The sequence below is a fragment of the Mandrillus leucophaeus genome, unplaced genomic scaffold (assembly GCF_000951045.1).
Source record: "Mandrillus leucophaeus isolate KB7577 unplaced genomic scaffold, Mleu.le_1.0 Scaffold231, whole genome shotgun sequence".
NCBI classification, from domain to species: Eukaryota; Metazoa; Chordata; class Mammalia; order Primates; family Cercopithecidae; genus Mandrillus; species Mandrillus leucophaeus.
Window position 1 is genome coordinate 886573 of NW_012102377.1, and position 24524 is coordinate 911096.

The window sequence follows — 24524 nt, forward strand, 5'->3', positions numbered from 1 at the left end:
CTTCCCCTCAGTTTCTTATGTCTCCATATAAAACCTTCTCTCCTTTTTCCTCCTAGGTTACTGCCCCATCTCACTCCTCCCAGTCATAGCCAGATGTCTTGAAAGCATTGTCTAGGTTGCTATTTTCATTTTTTTCCCCACATCCTAACTCTTCAATCTTACTTTTACTAGAGTCAACAATGGCCTCTTTGTCCACTACACCAAATGTAGTATTTACTCTTTTAACAGCATTTGTTCATTAATTCAAGAAGCATTTACTAAACGTCAGACTCTGAGGATGCTTCAGTATCCCTAGTGAACAAGGCTTGTCCTCTCATAAAGCCTAAATTTTAGCAGAAAAGTTTGACAGTGAACATATCAGTGTACAAAAACCCAGAAAGTATTTCTTTTTTTTTTTTTTTTTTTTTAAGACGGAGTCTTGCTCTGTCGCCCAGGCTGGAGTGCAGTGGCCGGATCTCAGCTCACTGCAAGCTCCGCCTCCTGGGTTTACACCATTCTCCTGCCTCCCGAGTAGCTGGGACTACAGGTGCCCGCCTCCCGAGTAGCTGGGACTGCAGGCGCCTGCCACCTCGCCCGGCTATTTTTTTTTTTTTGTATTTTTTAGTAGAGATGGGGTTTCACTGGGTTAGCCAGGATGGTCTCGATCTCCTGACCTCGTGATCCGCCTGTCTCGGCCTCCCAAAGTGCTGGGATTACAGGCTTGAGCCACCGCACCCAGCCCAGAAAGTATTTCAATACAAGTATTATGTTAAAAATCAAACCGGGAAATATGGTAGAGAGATAATGTGAGGCTACCTTAGATTGGTTAATTATAGATAGTCTTTTTGAGGAGGCAGCATTGAGTCTTGGGAGCTAAATGATAAGGAATCAGTAATGCAAAGGTCTTGGAAGAGAAGATTGTTATAGGTAAAAGCAACAGCTAATGTAAAAAAAAAAAAAGGATTTTTGTCTTGGGTGTTCAAGTAACAGAAAAGGAAGCAGATCTGGAGCTTGGTACAGAGGTAGATCTTGCAGGGCAAGGTATAGATCTTTCCATCTTATTCTAAGTGCTATGAAAAATCATTAGAAAAGTTTTAAGCATGAGCACCCTGTGTTTTAGGGGTAACAGAATGAGGGATGGGGGCCAAGTGCAGAGGAAGCAAAGAGACTAGTTGGGAAGTTGGTCCAGGAGGTGATTCTGGCCAGAGATGGTAACAGTGAGATGAAGAGAGATGGCCTGATTTTGAATGTTTTGGAGATAGAATTGATTTGCTGATGAATTGGGATGTGAGAGTGTGGGAATGAGAGAATTTAAGGATGATGCCTAGTTTTTAGTTTGAGAAACACGGTGAATAGTGAGTGATTCCTTTGAGAAGATTGCAAGACTAAGGCAGGTCTAAGTTTGAGAGACAAATCAGGAGTTCTGGTTGGCCATTTTATTTTGAGATTGCTACTAGACATTCAGGTGAAGATATCAAATTAAGTAGTTGGATATATGTACGGGTTAGAGGGAGGTTAGGGCTGAAGCTGTAAATGTGTTAGTCATCAGCAAAGAGATGCATGATCATGGTACTGGCTGAGAGAGGGGTAGAGAGAGAGTCGTAGAAGTCCAAGAACAGGCCTTCTCTAGAAAGACTCTCCCAGCACATCTCACTTCCATTTTCTTTCTTACCTCTCACTCCCGCTTGTCATTCTCCTTTACTGACTTCTGCCCTTCTCCTCTTGCCACTGTTTATAGTATTATATAGCTGTCATAGGGACAGAATATAGAGTACTGTATACTCAAACTCATATCTAGTCCTCTTCTAAAATGTTTTCTCAAATTGATTTCTCTCCATCCTTAAGCACTTCCAGCTCACTTCCACATTAGGTCCTTCATCCTTACTCTTGCTTCTTCCTACAGAATTCCTAGCTTGCACTTCTGCTTGCGGCTCACATTTAGGTCCCACCTTAAATGTTGTTCCTTCAGGGGTGACTTTTTGAATACTGCAGACCAGTCAGGTTAATAGCACTTACGACATTTGTAAATAATGAATTATTTGTGTAATTGAGTATTTTCCCCAAGTCTTAACTCACATGCCATTTTGTACCCCTACCTCCTTTTGGTGGGCATCCAAGATCAATGTAAATTCTATAAGGGTAGGGACAAAGTCTGGATTTATCTTACCTAACACTTTATTCCCAGAGCCTAGGAGAGGGTCTGAATATGTGTTCAATAAATATTTGTAGAACTATAGACCAAAGGTAAAATGAATATAGAAAGGGGGAGGATAGAGAAGAGACAAAATTAGACACTGTGAATGTCTTAAAGTAAGCATTGTACTATTAAAAGTAGTAATTTCACCTACAGCAGCTGTTACCCTTGCCTTGCATTGTGTTTGGGTCCTTGAATTTCAGTTTTTATCAGAGAAGAAACAAAAATTAGGGAAGATAATTCAAGACCTTTTCCATTCTTAAAGCTTTAAGGAAAATAATTGGTGACTCTGAATTGTATGGACCAAGTGGCTTTTCCTTTTCCCAGGTGGTTCTCATGTGTTGGGAAAATCGTTTATATGATGCTATGATCTATGTCTACAACAGAGGCATGAATGAGTTTATTAGTCCCATGGAGGTAAGATACTTCCTGACTTGGATACATAATTAATTTTGTCTACTAACTTTTTTTCTCCTATTCTCCATTTGCTTTTAACAGTTTCTAGTTTTATCCAATTATTTAAAAATTCTTACAGATTTATTGACCTTGAACCCATTTTAGCTTGGGACTTTTAGATAGTCTTCAATTTTATACCTTCTGCCATTGCTTGCTTTCTTATCTACATAAGTAGGTATTTAAATACCAGAGAACAATAGATAAAATTTAAATTAATGCTTGCTTGTTAGGCTTTACATGTTTTTCTCATAAGAATTTTTGATACTGTAGTAACTTTTCCTAAAGATATGAAAAGTTTATTTTGTATAACTATTTTATATAATCAATGTACTATTGAGTAATGCTATTTGTAAATATATTCTCTTGGGGAAGGCTCCTGAAAATGGTAGGAGGCCATTATTAATTGATCATTTTTCGCTTTTACTAACTCAGAATTTCATAGCATTCATTCTAATTTTTTTTTCTCCTTACCAAGAGAATCTAAAAAACATTTGGACTTACTTTTGGAAGAACCAAACCCCATATCTGTTTTCTTATTTGTCTTAAGTTTGATGGCAGAATAGGGGAGAATGAGTTGTAGATACATGTACTGCCCTCCTAGCCCAATGCTTTATTATAGTGTCCCTCAAAAAAATCAGGCCTCTGCCGAAGGCATCCAGTCGACCATTTTGCTAATTTATTGCCATCCAAAACTATCTTCAGTATTAAGAAGTCAGCATTCTATGATAGTTCAGGCTTCTTTAAGCACGTTAAGTTTGGTAGGGTGAGTACCCCTCTAATTCATAACCCTTCAATTTTGGTTGCACTTCTCTTCTAGTTTCTAAAATTAGTCCCCCACCCCTCTACCCCTGGTTTTGGGGGTTTGGCCCTGATTGTCTATAATGTCAAGTATTTTTTTTGTCTTGAACACCTCTCAGCTGCTGCTTCATTAGGGTCCAGTAGTTCCCTGAAAAAGACTCGTCAGCTGCCTCCTCAGTGAGGTCCAGTGCCTCCCTGCATGCCACAACTAAGCCACAATTCAGAAGAATTAATGTAGTTTCTAGTTTTGCTCAAATTAATCCCTCAAAACAGATTCTATTTTGATGCATTCTGCATTGACAAGATGATTGCTGTATTTTTGTTACGTTGCTTTTGAAATTTTTGTTTTGCATCGGTTTTGTATTCCTCATATTAATAAAATCTGGTTTGCATTTATACTGATACATCTCAAATGGAACACTGAGCTATTGAGGTTACCTTGTTTTGTGTTCGAAGTGTTTAAAGTTTAGCTATTTTAGTACTTAAAGAGGTCTGAATTAAAAGAGAGTGTCCTGTCTCTTGACATTGTCTAGATTTTTTAGAATGAAAGAGTGTCATCACATTTGAGATGACTACCATAGGAAACTTTCCTTTTTTCTAGTTTTGGCTAAGGTGTCTTGAGTTGGGAGGAAAAACTTTTTATTTACCAATTTAGGTCTCAGAGGTGGGAGGTACAGGGAAAGGATTGAAGGCTATGAATTAACTGACAATATACAGATTAACAGGAGAAAAGATAAGGATTATTCACATATGTGCAGGAACACTCAGTAATAAGCATCTCAGCTGAGTAGCCAGAGGTAGAGATTTATATACCAGCTTAACAAAAACGAGGGTAGCAGGTAGTTAGGTCTTCAGTGGGAAAGCATGGAAAGTTCTTTTGGGCTTTTTGACGCTAATTGACAGCTGAATTTGCATTTCCTGATGCTAAGGATCCATTTTTTCTCAAATAGGAATCTCCCTCTGAAGGGGGATCCATGGCAGCTATATATTTGGGAGCCTCTGCTTACGTTTAGGTGGTATTTCTTTCTGTGGCTGCTGGTTAGGTATTTTCAGTTTAAAGTCATCTCTGTTACCACTTTAGTGGGACATCCTTTCACTTGCTTCCTAGCTTTTAAAAGAATAAAGCTTTTAAGAACCAAAGGATACTTTATATCAAAATTATAATCTCAGCTAAGCCCTTTATGTAACTGGTATGTATTAAATGGGTTTTTTCGGTGAGGAATATGACAACAGTGATTGTTTCTCAGTGACCCTTCTAAACATTTCATGTACAGATTAAAGGTTTTCATGTTTAATCCTAATGGTAAATGACTAATTCTGTCAGCGAATGGTGATGAATAGCATAAGATTCTTGATTATTTTTTAAATAATATCATTTGAGATGATGGTGATTGTTTTCCTATTACTTTTAATGCAGAAACTTTTCAGAGTCATTGCTCCTCCTCTGAATGCTGGAAGAACGCTAACAGGTATTTATTTTCTAAACCTTAATTTTTTGCTTTCCTGTATTTAAGGTATTATTTAAATGTTATAAAATTCTCCAATTATATGTGTGTAGTGTGAATGTTGGTAATCATGTGCAATCATGTAACACCACCATAATCAAGCTGTAGAAGGAGCCATAGCCTCTCATACTAAAAAGTTACCTCCTTCCCCTTTGTACTTGATCCTTCCCCCACAGCCCTGCTCTGGGCAGTCACTGATCTACTTTCTGTCACTACACTTCATGTGAATGGAATTATGTACTATGTAATCTTTGGTGTTTTATTTCTTTCATTTAACATGGATGAAGCATAATATTTTTGAGAGTCATCCATGTTGTTTTATGTGTATTAATATTTTGTTCCCTTTTACCACTAAATGATATTCCATGGATTGAATATACCATAAACTGTTTAATCACTCACCGCTTCATGGATATTTGAGTTGCTTTCGGTTTGGGACTACTATGAATAATATAATGCTGCTACAACATTTGCGGACAAGTTTTTTTTTTTTTTAGTTAAACTTTTTGAGATACATGCAGTTGTAAGAAATGGCACATAGAGTTCCTAAATAGTCTTTACATAGTTTCCTCAGTGATAACATCTTGCAAAAATAAAGTACAGTATCACAACTGGATATTCATATTTAATTCATATTGATAAAGTCAAGATACTGAAAACTTTCATTACCTCAAGTATCCCCCCTTGTTCTCTTACCCTCCATTCCTGACCACTAGCTGTAAGTTTCTGTGTGGACAAATGTGTTCATTTTCTCTGGCAAATACCTAAGGTTGGAATGGCTGGATTGTATGGTAAATATATGTTTTACTTTCTAAGCTACTGCTATATGGTTTTTCCAAATGCTGTACCATTTCTTATCAACAGTATTTGAGAGTTCCAGTTTTTCCACATCCTTGCAAGCACTTGATACTGTCAGTGTTTTAAATCTTCTTAAAACTTTAGCCATTCTAGTAAATAATGGCATTTCATTATTATTTTAATTTTTATTCTCTGATCATTAGTGATGTTAATCGTTTTTTCATGTGCTTGTTTAGCCATTCACATATCTTTTGTGACTCGTCTGTTTAAATATTTAGTCCTTTTCCTTTTTTTAATTGGTGGAGGTGACCTGGGGTTGTCTTCATATTACTGAATTATTAAGGGTTCCCAAGCTGGCCAGGCGTGGTGGCTCATGCCTGTAATCCCAGCACTTTGGGAGGCCCAGGCAGGCGGATCACGAAGTCAGAAGTTCAAGACCAGCCTGGCCAATATGGTGAAACCCCGTCTCTACCAAAAATATAAAAATTGGCTGGGCGTGGTGGCGGGCGTCTGTAGTCCCAGCTACTCAGGAGGCTGAGGCAGAAGAATTGCTTGAACCCGGGAGGCAGAGGTTTGCAGTGAGCTGGGATCATGCCATTGCACTCCAGCGAGACTCTGTCTCAAAAAAAAAAAAAAAAACAGAGTTGCCAAGGTAGTGAGCTTACCATCAGAGTCTGGAAGAGGTTTTTATGTAGTCCGGATATAAGCCCTTTTCCAGTATGTTTGGCAAAAATTTTAACCCTCATCCATAGCTTGCTTTTTTGTTTTCTTAGCCATGTTTTTCAAAGAGCAAAATTTTTTAATTTTCATGAAGTTCATCTTATTAATTTTTTTTGTCATTTAGGCTTTTGGTATTCTGTTTAAGAAATCTTGGTTCAATTTAGTGACATACATATTTTCTCCCACATTTTCTTGTAGAAATTTAATAGTTTTAACCTCTTGTATTTAGGTCTATAATTCATTTTGAGTTAATGTTTATAAATGATGCAAGGTGAAGTTCAAGGATTTTTTTCCATACAGCTATCAGTTGTTCCTGTAAGTCTTACCATTTATTGCTAAGATTATCTTATTTCCATTGAATTACCTTGACACCTTTATGAAGAGTCAAGTGACCGTGTAACTGTGGGTGTGTTTCTGTGCTCTCTTCAGTTCTATTGAGCTATATGTCTATCCTTGTCCAGTAATACACTGTCTTGCTTCTTGTAACTTCATAGTAAGTCTCAAAATCAATATTTTAAGTCCTACAATATTGTTTTTCTTTTTCAGAATTGGCTTATCTAGTCGAGGTTCTTTGCCTTTCTATATAAACGTTAAAATCAGCTCATCAGTTTTTTTTTAAAAAAACTCGTTTGAGTTTTTTTGAGATTGCATTGACACTATCGATTAATTTGGAGAGAGAATTGCTATCTTAACACTGTAGAATTTTGTAATGTATGAATGTGATATATTTTTCTATTTTTATCTTTTTAAAATTAATTTTCTTTTAGAGACAGAGTCTCATTCTGTCAGTCAGGCTGGAGTACAGTGGTGTGATAGTTCATTGTAGCCTCAAACTTATGGGATCAAGTGATCCTCCTGCCTCAGCCTCCCAAGTAGCTGGTACTACAGGCCACTATGCCCTGCTGAATTAAAAAAAAAAATTCTTAAGACAGGATCTTGCTATGTTGCCCAGGCTGGTCTTGAACTCCTGGCCTCAAGCAATCCTCCCACCTCAGCCTCCCAAGTAGCTGAGATTATAGGTGTGAGCCACTGTACCCAGGTTATTTTGGTCTTAAAGTCACTTTGCTTTCCACTTTTCTGCAGAAAAGGCAGCTGGGATTTTCATAAGGATTGCTTTGAATCTGTATATCAATTTTATTACTATCCTAATATTACCAAATGTTTCAGTTCATGAACACAGCATATCTTTTCATTTTATTTAGGTCTTCATTACTTTTTTTTCAATGATATTTTGCAGTTTTTAATGTATAGGTCATATACTTCTTTTCCTCTTCCTAAGTATTTTATTCACCTTGATGCTCTTATAAATGGAATTGTTTTCTTAATTTTATTTTCAGGGTGTTAATTGCCAGTGTGAAATAGGATGTTAATTGCTAGTGTGATTTTTGTATATTGACTTTGTATCCTACGTCCTTGCTGTATTCATTTATTAGTTCTAATTTTTAAAGTTAATTTCTTAGAACTTGCTAAGGAAAATATAGATTATGTCATCTGCAAATAAAAATAATTACACTTTTTTCTTTCTAATCTAGATGCCTTTGTTTTTATTCCCTAATTGGGCCGGCTACACCCACTAACACAGTGTTGAACAAAAGTGGCAAGAATGGATGTCTTATTTTCTTGATATTAGGGGGAAAGCACTCAATATTTCATCATTAAATTTGATGTAGATAGTCTTACCCATTCGATGAAGTTTTCTTTACCCAGTTTGAGTGTTTCTAACATGAAAGACTGTTGGATTTAACAGATCCTTTTTCTGCATCTGTTAAGATTATCTTGTGGATTTTGTCCTTTATTTTATTGATATGATCTATTTAATTCTGTATGTTAAGCCAACCTTGCATTCTTGGGATAAATCTCACTTGGTATGTAATCTTTTAACTATGTTGCTGGATTCAGTTTGCTACTATTTCTCAAGGATTTGTGTGTCTATATTCATAAAAGATATTGTTCTACAGTTTTGTTTTCTTTTGATATCTTGTTATCAAAAGAATACCAGTGTTGTTATTAGTGTGTCTTGGTATTTTTGCCTCATAGAATGAGTTAGGAAGTATTCTCTCTTATTTTTTGGAAGAGTGTGTGAAGGATTAGTGTTAACTTTTTTAATGTTTGGTAGAATTCAATATGAAGCCATGTGGGCCTGGGCTTTTCTTTATTGGAAGTTTTAACATTATTAGTTGTTTTGGTCTGTTTTGTGCTGCTGTAACAGAATACCTAAGACTGGGTAAGACAAACTTATGTCTTACAGTTCTGGTGGCTGAGAAGTCCAAAATCCAGGTGCTGGCACCTGGTGTCTCGTGAAGGTCTTCTTGCTGTGTCCTCACGTGGCGGAAGTTGGAAGGGCAAGTGGGAACAAACATTGTGTCCTCACTTGACAGAAGAGTGGAAAAATAGTGAACCCAGTCCATCAAGCCCTTTTTTACTACAGCATTAATCCATTCATGAGGGTGGAACCCTCATGACTTAAACACTTCCCCAAAGGCCCCCACCTCCCAGCATTGTTGCATTGGGGATGAAGTTTGCAACACATGAATTGGGTGCCGCATTCAGACCATAGCACTAGTTTAGTTTCTTTGTTTGTTGGAGTTTACTCAGATTATCTGTTTCTTTTTGAGTGTTTCAGTAGTTTTAGTAGTTTTAAAATTTCTAGACATTTGACCATTTCATCTGCATTATCTAATGTGTAGGCATATAGTTGTTTATAGTATTCCTTCATAATTCCTTTTTTTCCTGTAAGGTCAGTAGCGATGTCTCTTTCATTACTAATTTTTGTAATTTGACGCTTCTCTCTTTTTTTAGTTTGCCTAAAGGTTTGTCAGTTTTGTTGATCTTTTCATAGAACCAATTTTGATGTCATGCATTCAACTTTAGTCTATTATTTGCTTTCTTCAGCTCTTTGGGTTAGAAGCTGTTTAGGTAGAGGCTCATATTGTTGATTTGAGGTCTTTGTTGTTTTGTTGTTGTTGTTGTTTTAATTAGGTGTTTACCGCTACAAATATTCCTCTAAGCAATACGTTTTGGTATGTCGTCTTCATTTTCATTCATCCTAAAGTATTTTATAATTTCTCTTGTCATGTCTTGACTGGTGATTTGGAAGTGTGTTGTCTTAATTTCCACCTATGTGAGAATTTCTCACATTTCCTTTCATACTGATTTCTACTTTTTTTGGGTCAGAAAATGTACTTTTTATGATTTCTCTCTTTTAAGAATTTGTTGAGACTTACTTTATGACCTCACATAAGGTCTGTTCTGGAGAATGTTCTATGTGCACTTGAGCATAGTAATATGTCGAATGTCTTCTGTTGTTGGGTAGAGTGTTACATAGATGTCTGTAGGGAAGTTTAAACTTTCCCTCTGAAACTTTGAGTCTAAGTCTGTTGAAATGAATTAATAATAGATTAGTGGGTAGAAAAAGGCATATACTTTTGTTAACATGCATAAACATGGGGTAATTGAAGGATTATGATGACTTGAAAACCCAAGGAGGTACAGATGCACCCTTTCTTATGGGGTAGAAGGGAGATGGGGAAATAGGCAGTTCTTTTAAGGGGTTGAAAATGATTATTAGGGGAATGAATGGACCTGGGAGACAGAAGTTAACTTGTAAAGGATCGTCTTTGGAATTTGAATGATCCAACAATATTTGAATCATTGTTGAGAGCAGACATTATCTTGTGAAAAAGCTTGTAGAGGTGCGATTGTATTCCTTAGGTTTCTTTTCCTCAATAGATAAAGAGATTTCAGGAAAGGGATGGAAGGCAATTAATTGTGTTTTCTTTGGAGGGTCCGGTCTTAAGGTAGATCACATAATGTCAGAGTAGAGCCTATTAACTCAAAATATCTTTAACCTGTTAAAGTTACTGAGACCTGTTAACCCAGGCCTCAGTCTATTTAGAAAGTTTATCTTTCCAAGGTTAAGGATGCACCCGTGACACAGCCTCAGGGTCCTAACGACACGTGTCCGAGATGGGCAGCTTGCTTTTATACATTTTAGGAAGACATGAGACATCCATCGATATGTTTAAGATGTACGTTGGTTCAGTCTGGTAAGGCAGGACAACTCGAAGTGAGGGCTTCCAGGTTAGAAGTAGGTCAGAGACAAAAGGTTGCATTCTTTTGAGTCCTTGATCAGCCTTCCACTGAATACACAATTTAGTCTGGCTCAGTGAATCTCCATTTTTACATAAACAATAGGTAAGAGGAATCAATTAGATATGCATTTGTCTCAGGTGAGCCTCAAAGGGATGACTTTGAGTTCTGTCTGTCCTTTGTCCACAAGGAATTTCCTTGTGGGTAAATTGTGAGGGAGGTATGTAGCTTCTTATCTTTGTAGCTGTCTTATTTAGGGATGGAATGGGATCAGGTTTGCCTGACATTAGTTCCCAGCTTGACTTTTCCCTTTGGCTTAGTGATTTTGGGGTCGCAAGATTTATTTTCCTTTCACAAGTCTCTCCCAGCATATGCTGACCTTGAAGGACCCTTAATTTAAAATAATCTGCATACCATGGTGCCATATTTTGGGGTGAAATTCTCTGGGCTTCTTTGTCTGTTAGGTCTATTTGCTTATAGTTTTGTTCAAGTCTTCTATTTCCTGTTCATCTTCTACTGATTGTTCTGTTTTTGAAAGTGGGATATTGAAGTCTCCAAATATTGTTGAATTGTCCCTCTCTCACTTTAATCCTATCAGTTCTTGCTTCATTTTATCTTGGAATTTTCAGTTCTTTGGCAGGCAGTTTAGAATTCCGCTGTAGCCTTCCCTTCCTGCTTGCACAGAGCTGCAAAGTCAGCCATGGGTTATAAATTAGGGCCTTTGAGGATTTCCCTGGGTATGTGCAAAGCCCTTTATATGCATACACCCTTTTAGAATTCCAGGAATATGTTAGAACTTTTTAAAAGCCCCCGCAGATCTCCCGTTCTCCAGTTTTTCCTTTTAAGGTTTTTGGTGCACCACTTATTAGTCCCAACTACTAACACTGTCTCAGCCCGCTGTAATGTTGAACAATGGCACTGACTGTTTCCACAAATGTCCTGGGGATAGTGCTGTTCCCACAGAGTGAGTTCTGAGTTAGGGCAAAAAAAAGATAAGCCCTGAAAATGGAGCTTTTAAGTAAGCTGCCAGATAGGTCAAGTAGTGACAATTCTCTGAGGATGGGGCATTTGAGGGGCTACAAGATTGACACAGGAATTTTCTCTCGGCCCTTTGCCGGACGTGCAGCAGGGGCACCCTGTCTACTTGGCCTGCTGCACTCAGCCCCTTGTGGGAGGGAGCACATGAGCAAGCGAGTGTGGGATCTGGCTGGCCACTCCAAGCGCTGACACAGGAGCAAGCTCCATGTGAGGCCCGTGGCCTTGAGGGGAATGCAGCAGCACCCAGACAAGGGTGCCCACGACCCTGAAGCCCCAGATGGGGTGTTAGTGTGCTAATTAGCTCTTTCAGTTTTACCATCCACAGCCTGATGGAAGGCAGCATGTTAGCAATTGGTCGGCCCCTGGCCCCATTGTGTGGGGTGGCTGCCCTTTGCCAGCGAAGGCAAAAGGCCAGTGTAACAGCCTTTCTGGGTACCTGCACTTGGTGGCTCCCCAGCTCTTGTCCAGCATCCAAGAAGAATGAGGATACGCTGACAATTGAAGAGTGACCAAGGTGGGGAGTTTTATTGAGTGATGAAATGGCTTTCTGCAGAGAGGGGATGCGGGGGTGGTCCCGCTACCCGAAGGCGGGAAAGTCCCCTCAATCTGGTGAGTCTAGGGCTACTATGGGCTCAGAATAGGGGAGGGGCAGGCCATAGCAGTATTGGAAAAGGCAACATTCAATTGGTTAAAAGACATTATTCAGAAAGAATCAACTGGGAGAGGATGTGCAAACAGAAACAGAAGTTCTCACTCCATGTTGCAGATTTCATCCGGGACCAGTAATCTGGTCTTTCAGCCTTCAGGCTGTTTTTTGGCTTGAAGGTGGGGTTTCACGAGGGACCCGCCCCTATCTGCCTAGGCATTTGGCTGCCTCCTGTCGCTATCAAACCCGCTGTGTTCTACTTGTTTTCACAGCTGCCCAAGTTATAAGGCAATAATTGATTTTCAAAACTACAGTAGAGCTGGAGAAAGGGAGATGGCAATACATAAAGTTAAAACTCTAAAATTCACTGGTCTTCCTGAGATTCAGGCATTTTTCTGAATAAATTTTCCTCAGATTATGGCAAATTTTTAGTTAATTTCAAGAGTTCTGAAAAAGCCGATATGACAGTTTTTACCAGTATTTGTATTGCTTTTATGGAGGAGATTTTTGCAGGTCCTTACACCACCACTTCTGAGGTCTGTTTCTCTGGGTTTTGGCTGTGTTCTGTTTGGTCTTTTTTCCTCTCTGTTTTTCACCTTGGATGATTTCTATTCTCTTCCTTCAGATTCATTTGCTCTTAACTCCTTCATGTCAATTCAACTGTTAAATCTGCTCAGTGATTTTTTATTTTCAACAGTTATATTTTTCAGTCTAATTTCCATTTAGTTCTTGTTTCTGTTTTCTCTGCTGCAACTCTTCATTTATCTGTTGAAATTTTCATGCACTGAAACCATTTCTTTTGCTTAAGGATAATTATAATAGTGCTTTAAAATCTTTGCTTGTTCTCACATTTTGTTCATCTCAGGATTGGATTCGATTCACTTTTAAGAAAAATATGTTTTATTTTCACGGTTTTTCATGTTGGGTAATTTTGGACTGTATCTGGATATTATGAATGTTACATCGTGTGGAGAGTATGCGTTCTCCAGTGAATATTTTTCTCCGTTGTTCTATCAGGTATTTTTCACCACTGAGTATTGTTTTCCATTTTTTTATCAGATAATTTTCTTGGTGGGCTTGAACTGCAAACTCTCTCTCTTGTGCAGCTGCAGTCTCTCCTCAGGTCATTTCTGGATGGCTGATCTGCTTTGATTCTGATCCACACGCATGGTTCAGGGGTCAGTCAGTGATGAGGGTAGACAGAGTTTGGGGATCCTTCCTCTTTCTCGTTCCTTTGCAAGATTCTCCTAATTTTTAAACTGTGTATGTTTCTTAACTTCACGTTTCCCTTGCCAGAAAGATTGTTGCTTTTTCCGTGATGGCCTCCAGCTCTGCTGTGCTTGCCACACAGACAGCACTTAGACCTGGGCCGAAAGCCACAGAGGTGGTAATTTACTTGTACAGCTAACTCCCGATCTCCGCTTCTCCAAGTGAAGGAACTCTCCACCAGAGCCCATGTGCTTCTCTCCTCACTCCAAAACCTTCAGAGAAGGAGCTCCATTCTTGATCCTGGTTTTTTGTCTTTGACTAAGCTGCTTTGAGTCTTTTTCCTGCGTGCTAGTTTAGTAAATGGATCCTCTCCAGGTGTGGGCAGACAGTTTGGGGATCTCCTCTTTGATTCTTTCACTTTTGGGATTCCCCAGCTCCCTTCCGTATTCATGGTTTCCTGACCTCACTTTTCCGATCCCCCACCCCCACCCCCATGCCAGGGAGATTAGGGCCTTTCCATGCCTCCCTGTGTGTCCGATCCCCCGCCCCCACCCCCGTGCCAGGGAGATTAGGGCCTTTCCATGCCTCCCTGTGTGTCCGATCCCCCGCCCCCACCCCCGTGCCAGGAAAGTTAGGGGCCTTTCTATGCCTCCCTATGTGTGCAGTTCAGAGTACGCTTACTCAGGGACAGGCCAGCAGGAAGAACAGTGTGACTGCCTGTCTCTCCTACCCCAGATGAGGCTGAAGTCCCCACCAGCTCATGCTTGTGCTCACTCCCCAGTAACTCATTAGTAACTTCAGGTAGTTCCTTTCTGTATGATGTCCAGGTTTTGTCATTTTTTTACTATAAGGGTGGGGGTGGGGGAGTCATTTGATAGTCTTAACTTCCTGTACCTGATAGTAGCCCTGAACCTAATCTTTTTGAAGCAAATTTGAAAATTGCCTTTCGCATCTATATCTACCAGAAATGAAAGTGGGAATTACAATGTGTGAATGAAAGTGATGATCTTTTATAATGAAAAGTTGTCTGAAAGAAGATACTGGGAAGAGAAAGGTTGTAGAAAATTAAGTACTGTCAGTTCATTTCAGCAATTTACTAATTACCTACTTAAGTGCCAGACACTATACTCGATGCTAGAAATACAGAAATGTCACAGACTCTGCTCATAAGAAGCTCACAGTAGTGGAACAATGGAGATGGGTAGGTTAAACAAATACATTTAACTCTCGCTAGGAATATCATGAGCTAGATATATTCTACCTGAGATTTCCAGCAAGAAAGGTGTGTAAATCAAAAAATGTCTGAGACAAGTCTCAATCAGTTTAGAGGCTTATTTTACCATGGTTGAGGACACACTGGGAGAAAGAGACACAAGCTACAGTAGGATCTTCAGTTTGTGCTTTTTCCACAGAGGATTTCGAGAACTTCAGTGTTTAAAGATTAGAGAGGGGGCGAGAGGGAAAAGAGGAACACTTAATTATGTATTTGTCTCATGCTCAGCAAATCTGCATTTTATAGAAGGTAAAGTAAACATAGAATAGGGGAAGAAGTCAAATATGCATTTGTCTTGGGATGGGCTGAGGAATAATTTCTAGTCGTCTTTGTCCAGTGCCTGTGAACATCAGCTATTAATTTACGTTGTCAGGGTGAGGGAGGCCAGCTGGGGAGACATGGCCTTCTATCTTGCAGCAAAGGGAGCCAGATTTTTCATTTGTTTGTTTTTGTTTTTGTTTTTTACATGACTCAGTTCCGAAGCTTAACTTTTCCTTTTGGCATAGTGAGTTTGGGGTCCTGAGACTTTATTTTTCTTTCACTGGTGTTTATCTAGTTAGCCAATAAACATTAAGTTGTTATGCCATGCAGGTGATGATCACCATGTGTCATACTAGTTGATTTGAATCAAATAACATTTGGAACAGAAGCAAAATGTAATTATTCATACATTTGGAGCAATTCAAGTTTACATGCACTAACAACATTGCAGATTTTGAGTATTTGTGAAAGATTACTGATAAAGTTAAAGGCATACACTTGCTTGCATTATATCCAGGATTCATATATCAAAAATAGAAACTACAGCTCTTCATTATTGCCAACCACAGATTCCCATCATCTGTGCGCTATGGGCGTTCCCAGTCACTTCACCCTGTTGATGCTCCTGCTCCATTCTGTGTTGCCCTTGACCCCTTGGCTTCAAACTTTGTCATATTATCTTTCTGATTTCTTCAGTCAGAGAACAGGCTCGCATTACAAGATGGCAGAATCTTACATTTTTATGTAACTTAGAATAGAAAGGGCCCTAAAGATCATTTAGTTTAATTCTGTTACTTTAAACATTTGGGAACATTGGCCTTTTCAGCCCTAAAGCACTGTGGGTGGTGAAAGTCCATATTACAAATAAGAAGACAGTATGGTTATGCCTTAATATTAATTAATTGGTTCTGATGTACAGTTCATCAACTCATTGCCTGCCCTACACCTTCCCTTGGTCCCAAGTTAGTGGTCAGGCCAACAATACATAGATCTCTACCCTCAGATCTATTCCTTCTACATCTATCTTTAAATAGCTTATATTGCTCTTATCTGTGACAAGAATCTGATGGAAACTCAAAAGCTAATAAAGTGGTGTTATCTCAACTTCCTGTTATTTGGGAATATATTTACCTCACTGTAAATGCCAAGTTTTATTTTTTTGTTTCTACATAAAGATTATTTTTCTGAAAAGGTTTTGAGAGAAAATTGCTGAAGATACTTCTGTTTCTATTTTAGATGAACAAGTTGTTATGGGCAATAAGCTTCTTGTATATATTAGGTAAGATCATTTTACTTATTCATCTGCATGTATGTTCTTTCTATATTTCTCCTATATTTTTAGAGATACTATGATCTCTTATCTATATAGTGCTTTTCATTTTTCACAATTCTTTTATGTAGAGCAGTGGTTCTCAACCATGGATGATTCTGTCTCCTACTCCCTGGAGATGTTTGGCAACATCTAGAGACATTTTTGGTTGTTATAACTGGGGCTAGAGAAGGGGTGCTCCTGGTATCTAGTGGGCAGAGGCCAAGGATGCTGCTAAGCAGCTTACAACGCACACAGTAGTCCCCACAACAAAGAATTATCTGGCCCGAAATATCAGTAGGGCTGAGGTTGAGAAACTTTGGTGTTGAAATCCGGGTTTTTTACGTTTACTAGTGACAACTATGTGGGATGTGTGTTGTGTCTATATATGAGGACAAGAGACTTGTTCAGATCATGAAAAAGTAACAGAGGTAAAACTAGAATGTTTATCCCCTGACTTCTGGAGCAGGGTTCATTCCAGTAGACTGTGCCAGCTCAGAATTGAGCCCTGATAGAACTTTTAGGTAGACGGCTCTTTGGCAGGAAGGTGGCAGAACCTAGCAGAACGTCATTTTAGCTCATATCTAACGAGTTAACTTTGAAACCTGTTTCACACTTGTTACATTGATTTTTTAGTGTGAAGGGAATATGCATTTACTTAGTGCTTTATCATCTGTACTTTAAACTCTTCAAAATATGCTGGTGTCCAGTTGTCTCCAATCTAACACTGAAAATTGTAGTTCAAAAAGGTTTAAAATTTGCCCCCTCCCCACCTCCAAAAATAGAAAGAAGGTAGACATGTTCAGATGACATTTGTAGTAATTCAACTCACAAGGCAAGTCTTTAGCCATGAAGAAGGTTTGATTTGGAGGTAAAACTGTAGGGTAAATTTCTCTTCAGATTCGAACTCTCCCTGGTTTGTCCTGTCGCAGACATTTTCCAGACATGTAGCCTAGCTCTTTCCCCATCTTTAATACCATTGTTAGAGCCCCTGGTTTAACAGTATCTGAGAATGCTAGGCTTCTAACAGGTTTGTCATAGTATAATGGTGCCATTAGGCACCATCTTTCTAGACGCTGGGTATGAGGCCTTTAGAAGTCCGTCTTCATTCCTTCTCGTCCCTTTAATAGAGCATTGGTTTTTCTTAGGAAACATATGAAGAAATGAAAGCTCCTACTCAGTCACAGGATGCATTACCTCACCCCGCTATCTGTTGCCCACGTTTTCTAAACTGGGTGTCATCTTGACCTGCTTTGGAACTTGACCTGACAAAAGCTGAGCCTACTTAACAAATTGAACTGGTATCTCAAGTTTGAGAAACAATGTGTTAACTCGCTTGAAAGTTATCTGCTTTACAAGTCACCAGATCCATTCTCATTCTTTTCTTCCAGCTGTTGTCTAGCAGGTCGTGCCTATCCCCTTGGTGACATCCCTGAAGATCTTGTTCCCTTGGTTAAAAACCAGGTTGGTACTATTTTCATAGCCTTTTGACTGTTCTCCGTCTCTTGTTAAGATGCACTGAAGACAAATTGCAGTTGAGGCTTCCACGTGTGTCAGGAGCTATCGCCTGTTACAGGAGAGAACTTACACACTATTACTAAAGTCAATAATTAGAGCTGAGAGAGAATTTAAGAGAGAACTTAAAATATAGTAGCAATTTAAACTGAATTCAGCCTGCCTTTATTTTATCCAAATGGAAATCACTGCTTCAGCAGGATACTTTGTAAGGTGAGAAAATAATCAACATTTTTTTTCCAACTTGCAGGTTTTTGAATTTCTAATTCGCCTGCATTCAGCAGAGGCTTCTCCTGAGGAAGAAATCTATCCTTACATTCGGACTTTGCTACATTTTGACACAAGAGAATTTCTCAATGTATTGGCACTGGTAAGAGATAGTCTTATGTTGAGGTGTTTTCAAAGAAGACAGAGCAATAATTTTTTGGTGGGGCGCGGTGGCTCAACGCCTGTAATCCCAACACTTTGGCAGGCCGAGGCGGGCAGATCACCTGAGGTCAGGAGTTCCAGACCAGCCTGGCCAACATGGCAAAACCCCATCTCTACTAATAATACAAAAGTTAGCCGGGCATGGTGGCGGGCGCCTGTATCCCCGCTACTTAGGAGGCTGAGGCACGAGAATTGCTTGAACCTGGGAGCCGGAGGTTGCAGTGAGCTGAGATTGTGCCATTGCACTCCAGTCTGGGCTACAGAGAGAGACTCTGTCTCAAAAAAAGAAAAAAGACAAAGCAATATTTTTTAATAGAAAAATCATAATTATTATGCAGGTATAGATTTTATGCACTAGCAGTAAGTCAGGGTTTCAAATGTTTAATTTTGTTGTGCCACCCATTTTTTTTTCTCTAGTTCTTTGCCTTCCTCCCTTCCTCCCCTCTTCCTCCCTCCCTCCCTCTATCCCTCCCTCCTTCCCTCCCTCTCTCCTTCTCTCCCTCTCTCCTTCTCTCTCTTTCTCCCTCTCTCTAACACACACTCATCAAAAAGTTAAGGAGAACTGAGTTAGATGTAGTGCATCTTTGATTTCATAAATTATATTGCCTGGCATACTAAATATGGAAGGGAGATGTTGAAGGAGATGTGGTAGTGATGATAGTAAAAATAGCTGGAGTTGAAATGGAACATGGAAGCTTTTTGCTGAAAAAACACCCTTATACATGTTCAATTAGGGATGAATATGTACAATTTGGGTGAGCCAGGTTGTCTGTGAAAATGCCCCTGGGGAGCAATTAGATAAGACTTAATATATCTTCTGAATTAAATAGTATTGTAGTTGTTTTTTGAAAAACTTTTGATATTATGGAAAATGCTTATATTACAGCATTTAGCGAAAGTAACAGGCACACAAATATGCAAAACACACATATACACAGTATTTGGAGGAAAAAAGGATGGAAATACACCTAAATATTAATAGTGATTCACTCTGTGAGATGAAGCAAATTTCCCTAATAAGCATATACTACTTTTATAAATTGAATTATATAAATATAATAAACTATTATTTTAAAACGGTAAGTACTCATGAGAAGGTTATTATCATTTGAATTGGTATAATTTGAAAATCTGACATCAGAAGTAATAACTTTAATTACATAGAACGAAGAAAAGGAGAAACTTAGAAGTCAGATGTAGTTGGTTTAGGAAATTTTAAATGTCCGGAGGGGAACATAAAGGTAGTTGGTAACTGGCACATAGGAAAAAAAGAAACAGGAAGTGATGGGGGAGAAAGAGTGTTAGAGAAAACAAAGAACTTAATGTAATTCTTATTTCTTTAAGGGCTGTGGTAGCACCGAAACACATGTGGAATTATGCTGATGTCTGAATTATGACACTGGGATTTATAGTAAGGCTGCAGAACAATCTCTGATTTGGTTGACAAAAATTTGAGTGCATGGCGTATCCCACGTACTATCCTCATTAGGGCATGCAGCCTTGGCCAACAAGATATAAACTTTGCTTTTGTGGAGGAAGAGGATCCAGACTTGTAGATAAATAATTATAGCACAGTGTAATACATGCCTTAGGGGAAGTACAGGATGCTATAGGAACACTTAATGAGGGGCACCTAATGGAGCGTTAGGGAATGTTTCTTAGATAAAATGGTGTCTACACTGAGTCTGAATAGAAGTTAGTCAGGGGAAGGGTAGGAAAAAATATTGTAGGCAGAGGGCTGAATATGTAAAAAGGCGTGGAAATGAGACAGAGCAACGAGTATTCAAGTAATTGAAAAAAATTCAATATAGCTGCATCTTTTAAGTATAAGGAGAAGTGCAGAGAGAAACAAATCCAGAGAGGCAGGCAGATAACGAGTTTTGTAATCTGCAGTAAAAAATCTGGACTTCCTTCCCTTTCTTCCTTCCCTCCCTCCCTCCCTCCCCCCTCCCCTCCTTCCCTTCTTTCCCTCCCTTCCTTCCCTCCCTCTCTCCTTCCCTCTCTCCCTCCCTCCCTCCTTCCTTGTCTCCCTCCCTCCCTCCTTCCCTCTCTCCCTCTCTCCTTCCCTCCTTCCCTCATTTTTGAGGTGGAGCTTCGCTCTTGTCTCCCAGTCTAGAGTGCAATGGCACGGTCTTGGCTCACTGCAACCTTTGCCTCCTAGGTTCAAGTGATTTTCCTGCCTCAGCCTCCCCAGTAGCCAGGATCATAGATGCGCATCACCACGCCTGGCTAATTTTTGTATTTTTAGTAGAGACGGGGTTTCACCATGTTGGCCAAGATGGTCTGGAACTCCTGACCTCAGGTGATCTGCCCACCTTGATCTCCCAAAGTGCTAGGATTACAGGCATAAGCCACCACCCCTGGCCATAATTTGGACTTTATACTACAGCAGTTGGTAGCCATTGAAGCCTTTTAGGAAGGAAAATATATTAATTTTATACTTTAAAAACATTCCCTCTGACTCTCGTGTCTTAGTCAGTTTGAGCTACTATAACAAAATGCCATAGATTGGGTGGCTCACAAACAACAGAAATGTATTTCTCACAGTTCTAGAGTCTGGGAAGTCCAAGATCAAGGTGCTGGCAGATTCTGTTGGTTTAGGCACACCTCCGAGAGGCTTACCTCCTAAAACCATCACATTGGTGATAGGTTCTCAACATGAATTTGGGGGCATACAAATGGATTGAAATGAGATAAGATGGAGGCAGGGAGATCTGTTAGTAAATTTTGTAGTAATCTAAATAGAAGATAATGGTGGCTTAAATTAGGGCAGTGACAGTGGGGATACCGAGATGTGAAAGGATTTGAAAGATATTTTAAGAGGCAAATCAGCCTCATAAAGAAGAAGAATCTGTGATGGAGGCCATATGTAGCCCCAAAGCCAGAAATATTTACTGTCTAGCTCTTTACAGAGAATGTTTGACCCCTGGATTAGGAGTTAGCTTGCTATCATTATTTTACAGAAACCCCATAGTAATTTGTAAAGTACTACAGAAATAATTTTTAATGTCCAAATGCACAGATGACTTACAACTTGGGTTTTAGGTCTACCTTTGTACTTCAGAAACTGTAATTCTCCATTAGGACATCTTTGCATATTAGTCCTCTAGTAAACATCCATAGTTAAAAGCATTTTTGTGGGATGATAATGGTCTAACAATGTGCCATTTTGGTGGCAGATGTTAACTGCCACCAAAATAGTCATGAAGCATAACATAATATTCACACCGTAGTGTATTACCAGTTAATTATGTTCACAGAATCAAACTATCAGTGTCTGTTTCAAAGGAGTGACTATGTGCTGCCAAAAGGAAAATGGTGAAGGAAATTCTTTTTTACTTGCTGTCACTGCTGTAGTTTTTAAATGCACATGTTAATTCTCCATGGTTTTGTTTTTTAGTTGAATAGCACTTGTATTAGCAGATGGTACTTTCCCTTTGTACCTGTAGAGTGATATCTCACTTTAGCAGGCAGGGATGGGTGTCTATGTATGTGTGTGTTTGTTGTTCTCATGAATCCGAAGATAGAACTGAGAGAGACTTTGTAGTCTGTCTTCCTGTCTTCAGTCAGAGTCATATTTAACCCATATATACATCAGAATAACTTCTCTTTGAGCCTTCCACAGTGAGTTCCTACAGTCTCCTTGGTAACTCGTTTCAGCATTTCCCAGCTACCTGGCAGTAAAGCAAAATAGCTAAAAAAAAAAAAAGTCTAGAATATTTTGTTTTTCTGTGCATCAAACAGGAGAAGGAAGGGAAGGACATGCTAATAAGAGAACAGCTTGAACAAAGGTGCTTTGGAGAAATTGGGGGAAATTCAGGCCCATTTGAAGAACAGTAATTACTCTTGTTTGAACAGGACTATGATGTCTTGAAAGTTCATGGCTTTTAAATTCCTTTTTATTTTTAGTCTACTGGGACAATGTGTAGTTCATTTTCTTGTTTCAAGGAAATAGCAATAAATTAGCGCTACGTGGATTTAAACATTTCTCAGAATCAAGTGAACTAAGTGAAAACCATAGGAACGATCTTTAAGTCTTTCATCATTCTTACTGTTCAGTAAAAATTTTCATTTCAATTTTTTGATAGTGGACATAATCTCATTTTCTTCACATATACTATATGTACTACTTTTTTTGTGACATGCTGTTATCATATACTGACACACAGAATCTGGTATTGTAATTTATTGTGATGCATATTATATTCAAAGTATTTTGGCTCTGCTTGATCAGTTACATAAAATGAAAGTTGCCATAGTTGGCAGTGTTTTGAGATCAGTAAGTAGGCTTGATAATTTTAACTTTTTTACCATAATAATTTTTTTTAATGCTATCTTTGGACATCATTTTTCTTAATTGTCATGAAAATTATGAAAGTTATTTTTATGACAGTTAATAAACTGGGTCTTAGTTATTTCCAGATAACATAGACTGAATGATGGCTGAACATGTAGTATTTTATCCCTCTGTTCTCAAACCTTTGCTCCCAAATTACCTCTTTTCATTAGTGTTATCTCTCTCTCTTTTTTCTTTTTTTTTCTTATGGACTTTGCCTTCCTTCCTTTCTGAAATTCTTATTTGTGATTTTTTTTTAAGTCTCAGAGTACTGTGCAATATTAAATACCGTAGCTTCCTACTTGACTCACTAAAAATAACGTCACTCAAGGTGTATAAGACAAAAACTAATGAGGAATAGTTGTCTGATTTGGGAAATTACTTGGATTTTACTAACAAGAATTTGATAACTTGTTTTCTTCTACAATGTGCAAATAATTACTTTTAAACATTTATTTCTCCCTTTTAGACTTTTGAAGATTTTAAAAATGACAAGCAAGCTGTGGAATATCAACAGCGAATTGTGGATATTTTGTTGAAAGTAAGTATTCAAAGAATACATGTCTTTATATGATATTTATATTAAGATAGTTGAGTTTTTAAATAGCAGGTTATAAAATCTTGTTAAGTGGTTTCTTGGACTCATATCTTAAAATTTTATTATGGTGTCTTTGTCCTCAAGAGCTGAATTAAGTACTAATCATTTATTTAAAAAAATTTTTAGTGTATGTTAGCTTTAGACTGGGGACCAGAATAGAGAGCACTACTGTGAGAAAGGCATATGGTGATAATTGCTATATTAGTATGATTACATGTAATAATAGAGACTAACTTCAAAGTGCTTTGAGAAAACAATGTGAAGAATCTTCCTCTGTCTCATACCAACTTCACTTTGTTGCTAAGGCGGTGCCGTATTCTGTCATGGCACTGAGATGTTGGATGACACTTAAGAATGATTTGAGGCACAGAGAAATGATCATCCCAGTATAAATCTAATTAGATTCAGCAGAAAGCTATTTTGAGATTGATGCTGTTGCTAATGAAGAATGCAGGGAAAGGTTCTTTTCTTTTCCGTCTGCATGACTTCAGGCAGGCCAGTTTCCTCTTGTAGTTGAAAGCTTAGAGTTATTATTTTGTTCATTTGACTGTAAGATAGAGTTTTCTTTCTTTTAATGTTGAATTATTGTGGACAAGAGACCAGAATTCAGGTGTTTTCTAATTGTACATAACATCAAAATATTACATTTATACTCATTCTGTATAATTTCCAAAGATATTTATATACATTATTTCTTTTGTGCTATCAGTTAATATTAATTTAACCTTGTAAGACAGGCAGTGATGACTATGAGAACAGAATTGCTAACCTGTCAGATAATGCCAGTTTGATTCAGATGGCTAATATGGAGAATTTTCACCTAGATTTATTCCCAATCTATGTCCTCCTTTAATTTGTGATCTTGCGTTTCTTCTACCTAATATTCTTCTGTGGCTTCCTATTGGTCATTTAGAATTAAGTTCTGCTGTGAGTGAGAGAAAACTCAAAATTACAGTAGTTTAATTGTGATAGGAATTAATTTTTCTCATAGAAGTCTGGAAGTAGGCAACCTGCTCTAGTAGAGTGACTTCATAAACTTCTCAGGGATGCAGATTCCTTCTGTCTTAGTATTACACTTAGTATATGATTTCTGTCTTTCCATCCAGAATGGCTGCTGAGGCTCCTGCCATTGCCTCTGCATTCTAGCCACATAGAAAAAAATGAAGAAACAAAGAAAATGTTCCCTCTCCTTAAGGAAACTTCTTAAAAGCTGTTTAATACAATTCTGCTTACACCATATGAGGCCCCTTAGTTGATGGGGGAGATGGAGAAACATTGTCTGTATTCTTGGTAACCATGTGCTTAGCTAAACATGAGGAGTTCTGTTTTTTTTTTCTTCTCCTTCTTCCTCCTCTTCTCCTCCCCCTCCTC

General features: G+C 38.5%; 1 protein-coding gene across 3 annotated transcripts in view; it reads left to right on the forward strand.

The window, feature by feature from the left end:
• The window catches only part of VPS8 (vacuolar protein sorting 8 homolog (S. cerevisiae)), a 245287-nt gene that overhangs the window by 82066 nt on the left and 138697 nt on the right, over window positions 1-24524 (forward strand). For all 3 annotated transcript variants that reach the window (XM_011981868.1, XM_011981866.1, XM_011981867.1), the window contains 6 exons: window positions 2501-2590; window positions 4845-4896; window positions 16203-16245; window positions 17667-17739; window positions 18041-18160; window positions 23025-23096. In XM_011981868.1, the coding sequence (XP_011837258.1) occupies window positions 2501-2590; window positions 4845-4896; window positions 16203-16245; window positions 17667-17739; window positions 18041-18160; window positions 23025-23096 (450 nt within the window). The remainder of the gene's footprint in view (window positions 1-2500; window positions 2591-4844; window positions 4897-16202; window positions 16246-17666; window positions 17740-18040; window positions 18161-23024; window positions 23097-24524) is intronic.